Raw genomic sequence first — 13,466 nt, forward strand, 5'->3', positions numbered from 1 at the left:
TTAATTTATTCTATGAATCTCAGCGGTATTTCATGTCAAAATGCTGGGTAATTTAGATTTGATTAAGGTCTTCTATTATGGACTTTTTTCATAGAAGCTTTCTTGTTATAAATAATGATATGGGTAAGAGAGCTCGAATATAGTTTGAATAAGAAAGGGGTTATTTTTTACTGTTTTGCCTTTAAGAGAATAATAGAGATTGAACTACAGTTGAATTACCTAAAGAAGTCACATGGAGATAGAAGATAAAATGACAACAGCACAAAGGATCCCCATGGAAGGTCTTGGTCAAGAAAATAAGCATAATGATCAGTTAATAAGAAGTCTTTCTTTCTCCATTACTAGAGTGACACAAACAAACAGGAAGACAAAAGATGAAAAGAATTAAATAAAGTTCTAAAATTATAATGAAAATGGGAAAGCTTCAGTATTCTCCCTTACTTCCCCTTCATATCCAACACAGCAACTACAGTCAACAGAGAAAGAAAGAAAAACGATACATAGATAAATTAAGCAGGAGGTCAGAAATGGCAGCCACAGCAAAGAAAGAAGAAACAAAGAGTGGAAACCAAAACAACGGCTTCAAAAACAGATAAAAACTTGAAGCATATATCATCAATGAAAGAAAGTTGGAGATTCAGCCTCTTCCACTTCCCCAAGAACTTCCATGTCAAGGACTCTTTCTTTATTAACCCCCTGAACAGAACCCATCTCTTACTACTCTTTGTGCCACTGCTTCCCATCTATGATCTTCTTTTCACCTTCTTCTTCTTCTTCTGCCTCTTCTGGGAGCTTCTGGTTTTGGTAGTTGTTGTTGGTGTTCAGATAAAAGGAGAGGGAGAGGATGGATGGTTATATAAGAGGGAAAGTTACAAATTGTATACTCAAACACGGTTTCGACAGGGGAAGAGTTTCGGACCCTTTTTATATTATATAAAATAACTTTAATTATGTTGCATATTTTTAACGTATAATTTAAATATATATAAAATATATTATTATATGATTAGATGAATTTAAATTAAAAATAAAATAATATTTAATTATATAATAATATATTATTTATATACTTAAATTATATATCAAAAGTGTATATACATATAAATAAATTAGAATTAAAAATAAAAAATTGTAAATTTAATTTTAGGCTTAAAGACTATATCCCGCCCAAGGTTTGTTGAATAGACACTTCCCACTCTTTATGTTTCAAAAAATCAAATTGCCACCCATCATACACTTCTGGTATTGAATTTCATTAAATAAAAGTGTAAGAAGACTATTTTGTATAGATTTTTTCATTTTTTCATTTTATTTTCCATTTTTCTCTTATTTTTTCTATTTTTTCCGTTATTTTTTTATTTTTCTTTCTCAAAAGTTTAAGGTAAACTTTAATTTTTGAATATATTATGAAGTTTTAAAATTTTTAAAAAAGGTTAGAGGTTTTTTTTTTTTTTAAATTTAAAATTTTAATATATGGGTTGATAGTTTTAAAAACACTAGTTTGCAAGACGCATAAATGGGTTTTCTGAAACACATCAACTGGATTCATAATGAAAGCAAAGATGAGAACATGGCAGAAATTGAGAGTAGGCATGTTGCAAAAATAGATTGTTTCCAGGTCGAAAGTTTATTGAAAGCTGGTGGGAAAGAACAGCCTTGGGAATGTGGAGCTTTCCGAAAGGAAGATTATAGATAATAAGAGCTTGTGATGGATTGATGGGTTAACCTATATTTGCTGGAGATTCTATTCTATTCTTTATATAAATTTATACAGTTTGAGAATAATCTTTTTGTTTCCTTTTTACACTTTCTTTATCCTTATGCATGTATCATTGCAGCTCATAGGATGCTCTCAGTGCATGGTAAACATAAAAACAGCAAACATTTGGATCAAGGAATGTGAAGAAACTGCTGTATGATTCGAAAAGGTGTAGCACGTGTAGTTGTTCAAACATAAGCAGCCAAAACAACTACACAATTAGATATATAGAAAATGTATAATCATATGATTGAGTGTACACATTTCGCTTACACATGAATCAGAATTTTCATCTAGTTGTTCTGCACATGAGATCAATCCCCCTGACTGGTCCTTTACAAACCCAAGAAATATTTAAGCGATGTGGGTATCAAGTCTTTTAGAAATAATTTATATATTCATATCAAGAGTGGGATACATAATATATAGTTTTGTTAGTGGAGAGTCCATAAGAAGAGAGAATTAATAAATATGAATAGCCAATATGAAGCGAATAGATGGTGAAGTGGTGAGTCTTTTAGCCAGCAATAGCTGTATATATATATATATATACACACACACACACACAATCTTACCAACTTTTCCAGAAATTGAGCAGCACCAGAAAAGATACGGGGACTTGGGTCTTCCAAAGCAAGACACTGTCATTTTCATCATTTTGGTATTAAGTTTTGAGGTGGCATGCATTCTTCTTTTGATTATTTATACTTTATCAACATATTTATTTGGCAGCCTAGCTTGCAACCCGTTGCTTCTTTATGGACACCCCTAAGGTTTAATAAGAGAACAAAGAGACCTACATATAAACAATAAAGTTGTATATAAATATTTTTTATATATAATTTGGTTATACAAGTGATGTGACATCATGAGATTCAAGATAACAATACCTACAAGTGTCAAACTATCATTTTTTTTTTTAAATAAAGGATTAAACTTTGTTTTTTCTTTTGAAGAGATCAAACCTCCCAATTTTCTAATTGAAGGAGCTAAATTGATATTTTATTACATAAAAACGTGCATACCCTCTAACGTGATTAAAAGTTAATGATGTTGATTTTTGGTTTTAATTTTAAAAAGATGATTAAAGATAACCGAACTATATTTTTTTCTATTAAAGAAACTGAATTTTTAAAATTTTTTATTGAATAGACCAAACATATATTTTTGAACACAAAAACTATTCTAACCTCTAAATGTACACTATATTTTTCCCACAAATCAATTCCTATTAAACGGGCTAAATTGGAGAAATAGTATAATTTGAGATTTTTGTAGATTGAAAATGTTCATGTTAACACACAGAATATTAATGTCATTGTATAAAATGTTCATCATAACATGCCGGTGTAAAATATGAATAAATTGTAATTCTTGTGTATAAAATAATATGAATTAAACATTAATTTATATATATATCATAAATCTTATATAAAGAGACAAAAAATCAACATAATTAATATACAAATATGTATAACGGGAAACTATATATTTGGAATATATGCTAATATAAGAAATTATGTATCATAATTTAGGAAATTATATATTTGGAATATATTCTAACAACCAAAATGACTATAATAGAGTTTTTTAATTAAAAAATCAGTCATATCATTTTTATCCAATGTAGTTTAAAATTGAATAATTTTTCAAAACCTTTAATAGAAATAATAAAAATTTTATGCTTTCAATAAAAAAAAATGATTCATTTAATTAAGAAATAAAAAATATTGGTCCCTTCAATATAAAAAACTAAAGTGGGTATCGTCATTAGAAAAATGATGACTGTTTAATAGGTATAGGTGCTCTTATCTCATGGATGTTGTAATATGGAAACCATAAGGGTGTAAATATTTTATTTTGAAACCTATGAATCTTTTTTTTATCACACTAAACCTGAGGGAATTAGCTATCCAGTAAAGAGTAGATGACAATGGCCGAGGCGGGACAAATATTTTATACCCTGTCTCAGTCCCGCTAAACACTTTCCGCAGCTCTCCCCTCCCGGTCCTTGTTACGGGGATATGGAGGAATTCCCACCCCAAAAGACTTTCTTGAGGCCGATGCCTGGATGACTCTCACTGACAACTTTCTTTTCCTTTCAAGGCGCTAGCTTTAACTGCTGTCTGATATTCCACATTACATAAGCTTTAACTTTTCCTCTTACCAGTTATAAAATTTCTGCTCAACATGCAGATTTTGCACTCCATTGACAAGTTGGGGATATGGCCGAATTTACCAGGGTTTTTAGGTCTAATCCGGCAGATGGTGAATACAATGATCCCTTCATTGAAGTTAGTGGCATGGCAGCGAAGCTACTTTCTTCAGTAGGAATATTCTTCCTGTTGATCAAGAAAACAAGGTGGCCACAAAGTTGTAAAAACAAAAATTCAAAGCAATGGCAGTTGCTAAAGATGAAAGTGATTCCATTTCTAAAGATAATAATATTTAAGAATTTTAACTTGTGTTTTCTGGTGATAATGTTTAGTTACTGAAACGAGATCCCATGATACAAACTGTTAAGAGTCAATATAGAAATTCGTAAATTTGCAAGGAAAACTTTATGCTTTACTGTTGAGGACTCAAATAAAGAAGAGTCTCACATCTAATAAACTTAAGTAAAATAAGTGGTATATAAGTGTTGTGGATTGGACCTTAACATAAGCCAATTGGTTTTATGTAACATGGGTTTCAATCTTCACACTTGTAAGCCTAATTTATATTTCCGACATGGTATCAGAGCGCGAGCCAAACGGCGGGTTTAACAGCCTAAGTGTTTCTGGATACAAATGACAATGCACCCAGCCAAGAATCGACTGAGCCGAACGGCAGGTCTAATAACCTAGGTGCTTGCACTTAAGCGGGGGTGTTGAGACTCAAATAAAGAAGAGTCTCACATCTAATAAACTTAAGTAAAATAAGTGGTATATAAGTGTTATGGATTGGATCTTAACATAAGCCAATTGATTTTATGTAACATGGGTTTCAATCTTCACACTTGTAAACCCAATTTATATTTCCGATATGGTATCAGAGCGCGAGCCAAACGGCGGGTTTAACAGCCTAAGTGTTCCTGAATACAAGTGACAACGCATCCAGCCAAAATTCGACTGAGCCAAAAGGCAGGTTTAACCGTCTAAGTGTTTGCACTTAAGCGGGGGTGGTGAGGACTCAAATAAAAAAGAGTCCTACATCTAATAAACTTAAGTAAAATAAATGGTATATAAGTGTTGTGGATTGGACTTTAACATAAGCCAATTGGTTTTATGTAACATAGGTTTCAATCTTCACACTTATAAGTTCAATTTATATTTTCGACATTTACGTTGTTGAAACATTAAAATACCCAAAAAGCAGCACCTTTTGCTCATTATCTTCATTCCGGCCACTAATTTCAAAACGGGTTAACAAAAAATTGATAGAGGAATAAAATTTTCAGAGAAAAAGTCTGATTCAAATCTTTATAAAATCATAATAAATGGATACATTATATGATTTAATGTAGTCTCAAGTCGATTAATTGTGGACTTACGCCAAATTATCAGTTAATGAGTAAACCCTGAAAATTAATTCAACAATGATAAGATTACCTTAATTTCCAGAACTTTTAGTATTAAGCATTATTAAATTAAGAATTAGTATTTTTCTTTTGAAATTAAAAGTATATATGTTGTAATTTCACTAGGAGATAATTAGAATGGGGAACTCAGAACAATTAATATTTCTTAATGTCTGTCTAAGTTACATATTGTTATGCAGATAAGAATTATATTTTGAAACAAAGATTAAAATAATAATAATAATAACAAGAGGCAATTATTTTTTTCATATATGGGAAAATATTCTTATGGCAGATAGATTATTTTCCTTATTTTCCATTGCCAATTTAGGACAATAACTGGAAGACTAACCATATATAACTATTGGTAAGAAATTCAGATACACTTACCAACTTAGGTTTTGCGTATATCCATTAAGCCACATTCGATTTATTCATCATCAAAACCTTCAAATTCAAGTTTAAATCCAGTTAAAATTGTTCATCAGATGTATAGCAATTAGCATGAAGCTGTCATTTTAGGTAAAAAATTAAGCAAAGGTTAGCTCAAAATTAATTATAATTAAAATTATATGTCCAGAAAAAGCAATAAATTTTTTACATGGCAAGAGTCAGGCTAATAAGGTAAGATATTTAAAACTCTTCCATATTAGCAATGAAGAATTCCATATATGGGAATAATTAAGGAATGGAAAGCAATATTAGAAACTTGAGAAAAAAAGTCCAACTGATAAATTAAGCCCTTTATTTTGCAAAAATTTCATTATAAAAACGAATTAATATTAGGGTTTTGTTTATCAATTTCATCACATCTTTACTTTCTAAAAAGTTTGTACCATCATGGGTCGCCGAAAGATTGAGATCGAGATGGTGAAGGATACCAATGCGAGGCAAGTAACCTTCTCAAAACGTCGAAATGGGCTCTTCAAGAAGGCAAATGAACTTGCAACTCTATGCGCAGCACAAATTGCCATTATTGTCTTTTCACCGGGAGGCAAGCCGTTTTCATTTGGAAACCCTAATGTCGATGCTGTTACCAGTCGCTTTCTAAATGAGGACTGCTCCATTGAGGTTAATCCTGAGCGACAAGTTAGAGTTGAAAAACTTAATGAGGAACTGACTACTCTCCTAATGCAACTTCATATGGAGAAGATGCGAGGAAAGATGTTGGACAAGACTCTCAAAGAAAGTGGAGCATCAAAAAACTTACTAAACATCAATGAAATGAGCTATGATGAGCTCTTGAAGCTGAAGGCCAAGTTGGAAGAGCTTAAAAAGATTGTGAAAGGGCATATTAATGAGATTGAGGCATCGTCTTCATTACTGCTCTTGAATCAGGCTGCTCCTAAAAAAGATGATAAATAGAGTAGGGTTCATGGCCAAAAAAAGAAACTGCGGATGTTTTATGCCATCTGTATGAGCTTAGATTTAAATGAAATAGATGGTTAATTTCTATTTGAATAAAAACAATTCTTGAGTTTTTCTTTCTTGATTAATTTTATAGGTAAAATTATATCCATTACAAACAGTTACATGACTCTAAACTAATATTTTGTACATTCACATACACAGAGACACACAATCCATTGTTCATTCTATTGATTATTTTAGCACCCCAACACAAAGCCTTTTTCCTTGTTTTCATCAACAGATCCAGTGGAATTCATAGTGACAAAAGTGATTAGTTTTAATGGGTAAGTTTTGGTTGTATTTACATATATAGATGTTTTAGTATGCACGCGCACACATATACGTGCATGCACACTCACTAGCATGTACACGTAAGCATGTGAAAGTAAAAACTATCAACTTGCACGTGCGCACACACACTCACACACGTATGCATGTGAAAGCATGAATAGAGACACACACTACATAGTTCATTCTTTTGATCAATATTGGCACCCCTAACACAAACTTGTTTCCTTGTTTTTCATCAACAGATTCAATGGAATTTATAGTGACAGAATTGATTAATTTTAATGGGTAAGTTCTAACTGTATTTGCATATATAGATGTTTCAACATGCATGCACACACACATTTACACATAAGCATGAACTATTAACTTGCACATGTGCGCACAAACATACACACACTTACACGTACGCATATAAAAAAACGACATCATTGACATATCACCGACACAAGTACAAAATTTACTATTTTATTAGATTTATCAATTCAATATTCTTCACACATATACATTGGATTATTTTACTTTTTTATCTTTTTACTTCATAAAAGTACAACATTATCAGTTGAATTAAACGGAAATTGATTTTATTTTGACTTATATGAGTTTTCTGCAACCACTAAAATTGAATTTGAATGTCAATTTGAGAACCTTTTGTTTGATATGTGCTTGGACAAAAAACTTTGATCGAGTACTAGGAATTGGAGGTCTTGCGTATTGAAAAAAATGGTTAGGCAAGTTGTCATTTACTTTCTCTTAGTGTATTTGTTGATTAAATTATCATTAAATTTACTAGTTACCACAACAGTAGTTAAAATTTTTTTTTCTACAATGAATATTATCAAAAGTCCATTACGTAATAGAATGAAGGATGAGTTATTGAATATTTATTTAATAACTTATAATACCACAGGTATATTTGTAAGTATTAATAATGAAACAATCACGAAATAATTTCAAAACATGAAGAATAAGAGAGAACTATTGTAATATACTTGTGATAATTTACTATGTTTTGCAATATTTTTATTTACTTGTAAATATTTTTATGTAATATCTATCTATTTTTTAGAGATAATATAAGTTTATTTTTTCATATAGGTTTTTTATGAGACCCCCTAACAAAAATTGTTAGGTCTGAATACAATTTAATTCACTGTTTTATTAGATTATATTCCTTAAACGGATAAATTTCCTTATAATCCAGCCTTGTCTCCACAATAGAATGAGCAATGTTATATACTATTTCAAGTTTTCAATCTTGTTTTACTAATCAATTAATATTTTTGTCACTTAGGATTTTAAAACATTATTAAAAATTTTAATATACAATACAATTTGTCTAACAAAGGGTTAGAGGGTGCTGCCTTGACAGTGTTAGTGCATTTTTTTAAAAATAAAATTGTAGTTAAACATTACTAACGAAAGGGAAAAATTGAAATATTATATTACTTATCGTATTATCTTTATTTTTTATTATTAAATTATCCAAATAAGAGAATTATAATAATAAAAAGTAGATTAATAAAATAATATTTTATTATCATGAACCAAACGCGGCTAAAGAGAATGTCACGGCAATTCATCAACGTAGTTTATAAAGATATTGATGAAGCATGGTGTATTTGTGTACTTTGAAGCCAAGAAATATTAAATGAAGATATCTATTATGCCATGATCTAATGAAAGAATGTTTGGAATTGGTCAATAATTCGAATACAGTTCATTTTGTGTAGTTCTTGGCAATTGTAAAGCAACCTTCTCTTTGGTCTCAGGTTTTGTAGCTTTCCTGAATCTGAATCCGTGAATTTCAATGAAGAAAATTGTTTGCAGAGGGCTTTCAAACATAACTAGACTGTTTTATTATTCAGAAATTTCAATGGACTGGAAATAACATGATACTCAAGGACTCATGACTTACACTGAAGCATACAAAGACTGAAATTATTATAATTATTATGATTATCATCATGACAGTTACCTAGGGCTAAAACTGCCCCGGCTTGAAATAACCATAGCCATAAGGATAGGGAGCACTGGATGGACCTGCTTCATTCGGATTGTTTGCCAGAAAAGGGTTTGTTTGTTGGCAGGGATTTGGTGGAGGAGGCATTGTAGAAGTAGAGGCCCCCGGAGTTCCACTAGTCATTTGACAGATTTGGTTGAACAAACTCTGGTGCAACTCTTCCAGAGAAGCATGCATTCGGTGGAGCTCTTCCACGTTAAGTTCATCAACGGAAGCTTCCCACCACCCCTTCCTTTCGTTCCCTCTAAGCATCTGCTTCAATATCTTCCCTCGCTCCTTCTCAGCCTCAAGTTTGCGGAGAAGTTCATTGTGTACCTGATTCAGCTCATCGATTCTCACTTTCCGGTGAGCCTCCACCAGCGGATGAGTTGTGTCATTCTCTGGCGGTTGCATACCCAAGAAGCGGTTCGCCACAGCTTCGATTGATGGGTGACCAAAGGTGAAGGGCTTTCCTGATGGTGAAAACACCAATATCCCGACTTCAGCCCCAGTGAGGGTAACAAGTTCACTTGCCTTCTTGTAGATACCAGATCTACGTTTTGAGAAAGTGATTAACCTGTCTTCATCTTTCTCAATTCTCTTCATCTCAATCTTCTGTCTCCCTCTGGTCTTCTTGCCAGCATTTGCCATTGATGTTATCTCTTAATGATTTGCTAATTTTCAGGGCTAGGTTGCTCTAGATTGTCTTGTATTTATAGGGAGAAAATGCATTACACATCAGATTCTTTAAATTTGAGCAAATTAAGTAGGAATTTTATTGGTTGGCACTTTAATTTCCCAGTTTTTCTTTTCAAATACAGATTTTATTTTGTGTTTTCTTAAGTCCAATACTTCTCTCATATCCACATTCTTGTCCATCACCAACTAATAACAAACCTAAAATCACAATATAAAAGGATCAAAATTGAATAAAAATAAAAATATAAAGAATCAATTAAAAAATAATAAACATAAATTTTTATGGGTTATATTGATATTTTTATTATATTAACCTTTTATTTTTTAAATTAAACGGGGGTTAAATAGATCCGCCGCCATCATCAAGCACAAATAATCAATACTATTAGTCATGCATCTAGGGTTAACTAATCAATTTTTTTTTTTGATAAAGAAACTTATTACTATTTTTATTTACTTATATTAGTATTTTACATTCATCTATGGTTGGTTAGATCCATCGCCATCATCAATCATAAATATTTAATATTATTAGTCATTCGTTTAGGGTTAACTAATCAATTTTTTTTTTGATAAAAGAATTTGTTACTATTTTTATTTATTTATATTTGTATTTTACATTCATCTAAGGGTCAAGTGGATCCGACACTATCACCAACCACAAATACTCAATATTATTAGTCATTCATCTAAGGTTAATTAATCGATTTTTTTCTTTGATTGAGAAACTTATTACAACTTTTATCTACTTATATTAGTATTTTACATGTATCACGATCGATCGAACATATTAAAATTATTTAATAAAATATTTAGACATAATCATGATCGACTAGGTACATTAGACTATGTGGTAACACTAGATTTTTGTTTTCTGACAATTTTAAAATATATGAAGAATAAAACATCTATTAAAAATATATATATACTACTAGACCAAGTAGATTTAGCTAGAAATATGCTTTATAAAAAGCCTAGGCAAAAAAGGCTAATTTGACAAAGCAAAATTAAATAAATTATTAGAGATAAGTTTGAAGCCTTGCTTGTCCTAATATTAGTCTTTATCACCATTGCCCATTGCTTATGAAAATTACATAATCAAAAGTGAATTAAGAAGTAAACACCAAATTAATTATAAGATTTTTCATTGGGCACACCATAATCCTTAATTAATTAACTCCTAATTCAGCATTAAAAACAGATATTAAATTATGTCTATAATATGCTTAAAAATCTGGTTATTTGATATTCATGCATTGTCTAGTTGAAAGATAATAATTATATGATTTAAACCTTTTTTTTAATGTAAAATCTATTGCCAAGACTACTCACATTAATACGAGTATTTCAAAAAGCCGTTAATATGTAACTTAAATTTATTTATGAGAATATAATTATATATGACTAAATAATCTAAATTATCGTAAATCCTAAAACTTTATATATAATATATGAAAAAAAATAATCTCTAGTAATTAGGAACCCTTCATTGAACTCATATAATTATGGGAAATTGTCAAAATTAGAAGTTCAATTTCTTTACTTCTGATTTTTCAAGCACAAGAACTACTTGAAGTCTTGAACAAGGCAATTACAAAGTTCATTACTTATAAGAACACTTAATTGCAAGCTTAAGAAGGCTTGTAATCCATGTTGAAATATATATAAAGTAGTAGTAGGGGAGATGAAGAATTTTACTTCATAAAATTACCGTGGTTGAGTTTTGTGCTAAATGTGCCAAAAATTTCTTACAAGTCAGTATTCTTTAGATAGAATTATAAATCAATACAATCTCGTTGCATTACCCACATTCAATGCAAAAGAGATTTCCAGGAGACATTTTGTTCCTCTGTATGTTTTCATAGGGCACTGATCATGTTTGGAAAGTTTGATAACATATTCTTGGCAGATTCCTTTGGAGGCCAAAGCATTTAAGCGGTAGATTTATTTCTTATTTTGTCATTCATGGGTTATGGGTATGGCTCAAAAAAGCCCAACAGATTTGAATAAGGTTATCATAGAAACCCTTGGGTCTCTCTCATTGATGAAGCCTGAATTTTCCATCTATTTTTGAGTCTTGAATTGGGTCTTTAAATGTGTTTGGGATGATTTTGAATGGAGCAATGTTCAAAATTAATTTTCGGGTCTAGGCTTGAAAATAGTCTATTCAAGCCAGAACCCCAAATGGGCTTTTCCCCATTTTACCAGACCCATTCATTTCACCATTCTTCTTATTCCCAATCGTGTTGTCACTCCCTTCTGCTTTTGGTGGAGGCCAACAAGCAACATTCGATGGCAGCCCCATCATGACGATCAAGGGCAATGCCATTACTTTCGTTGGCAGCCTAACCATTATTGCGTTGCTGGCTTCATTGGTGGTACTTTGACCAAATTTGCATTGTCTTGGTGAAGACGTGGTCTGACGATATTAAAAAATTATCAAAAGATTGGTTATGGGTATTTTTTTGGGTTTGGTTCAAGTCTAAAATATGGTATGAAACTCAAAACTTTTAAATCCCTATTCATTAGTCCCAATTGGCATGCCTACCTTCAATTTTCTCATCATTCTATGGTAGGTGCTTTCCTACTATTTCACCTTACCAATTTTCCCACGTTTTTTTTCTGCCCCTAATTCTCTAAGCACTCTATAATTTTGTTGCTCATAATCATTTCACTTACAAATAGAGAATGCAAGGGATCAATTATTTCAATTTCTGTTTACTTTTTTATATAAAGTGAATATTTAGATATCTCCAATTACGAATTTGGTTAATAATGGTTTCAAAGAAAACAAAAGAATCTTTTAAATAAAATATTCTAACTTATTATAAAGTTGTTATAAAATATTATTTTATTTAAAAACATATTTTAATAATTATGTTTTATTTTAATACAATATTAATAAACATGGGATATTAATGCCCAATCAAGGGTTCGATGTATAACTTTATCATATTGAGAAATTAGACTAATGATTAAACCATATAATAATATTATTTTAATATGTACATATACACACATAATATATCACAAATGAAACTTGTAGTTTGATGGTGTTATCCCGTGCTCAATATTTGCAAAAACATAATGTGGACGTAAAAAAACCACAATTAAATCGTGAATTGATATGATACCTAATTGAATTATGATTCAAAGTGATATAATGATTAAAATTATTAGACTATTCACCTAAACCAAGTTTGTTATAAGGTCTCAATCAATTTGAATTGGGTTTAAAATAGTTTAATGTTTGAAGCTATTATATTGGTCATTTAGTTTTTAATTGAACTTGTCTAATCAATTGGTTCAATTTTTAAATTATTACCAATAGATATCTGATTTAATTGATGATAAATCAGATCATTTACACTTAATAATATTTAAATGTTTGTATATAAAGTATTATTATTATCAGATATGCAATTAAAGACGTTTAAAAAGTGATTTAAGTGATAAAAAAATGAGTTTTCAAAGTAGAGAGTTTAAGTTCAAATATTTTGATAATATATTAAGATAAAATTCTTAATTTATCTAATTTAATGATTGCGAATATAATTATTAGAGTCAGGGTTTGACCTATTCACTCTGATCTGAATTCATACATGTAATTTTATTCTTATTTTATTTGATCACCGATCAAATAGTGATGAGTATTGCAGTAATTTTTACATAAAAGAAGGCTACTCTCTTCTGTCATAACATGTGGGACAATTTGACGGGTTTTTAACTATTTTATAATTAATTTGTTC

The 13,466-nt window shown here is 30.5% G+C and overlaps 3 protein-coding genes across 3 annotated transcripts; 1 reads left to right on the plus strand and 2 right to left on the minus strand.

The window, feature by feature from the left end:
- Positions 1–313: 313 nt before the first annotated feature.
- LOC123219598 lies at positions 314–840 on the minus strand. Its single transcript, XM_044641604.1, has one exon. The coding sequence runs from the start codon at positions 741–743 to the stop codon at positions 522–524; it is 222 nt and encodes a 73-aa protein (XP_044497539.1). The 5' UTR covers positions 744–840; the 3' UTR covers positions 314–521.
- A 5,303-nt stretch (positions 841–6,143) lies between these two features.
- On the plus strand, positions 6,144–6,807 carry LOC123217905 (agamous-like MADS-box protein AGL29). Its single transcript, XM_044638980.1, has one exon. It carries the CDS (start codon positions 6,159–6,161, stop codon positions 6,681–6,683), a length of 525 nt encoding a protein of 174 aa, XP_044494915.1. The 5' UTR covers positions 6,144–6,158; the 3' UTR covers positions 6,684–6,807.
- Positions 6,808–9,000: 2,193 nt separating this feature from the next.
- LOC123218860 (agamous-like MADS-box protein AGL61) lies at positions 9,001–9,669 on the minus strand. Its single transcript, XM_044640515.1, has one exon. It carries the CDS (start codon positions 9,667–9,669, stop codon positions 9,001–9,003), a length of 669 nt encoding a protein of 222 aa, XP_044496450.1.
- Positions 9,670–13,466: the final 3,797 nt, after the last annotated feature.

Source organism: Mangifera indica, chromosome 6, assembly GCF_011075055.1.
Source record: "Mangifera indica cultivar Alphonso chromosome 6, CATAS_Mindica_2.1, whole genome shotgun sequence".
NCBI lineage: Eukaryota > Viridiplantae > Streptophyta > Magnoliopsida > Sapindales > Anacardiaceae > Mangifera > Mangifera indica.

Coding starts and splice junctions, on each gene's coding strand:
- LOC123219598 (XM_044641604.1), bottom strand. CDS start 743: ATGGGAAGCAGTGGCACAAAGAGTAGTAAGAGATGGGTTCTGTTCAGG.
- LOC123217905 (XM_044638980.1), top strand. CDS start 6,159: ATGGGTCGCCGAAAGATTGAGATCGAGATGGTGAAGGATACCAATGCG.
- LOC123218860 (XM_044640515.1), bottom strand. CDS start 9,669: ATGGCAAATGCTGGCAAGAAGACCAGAGGGAGACAGAAGATTGAGATG.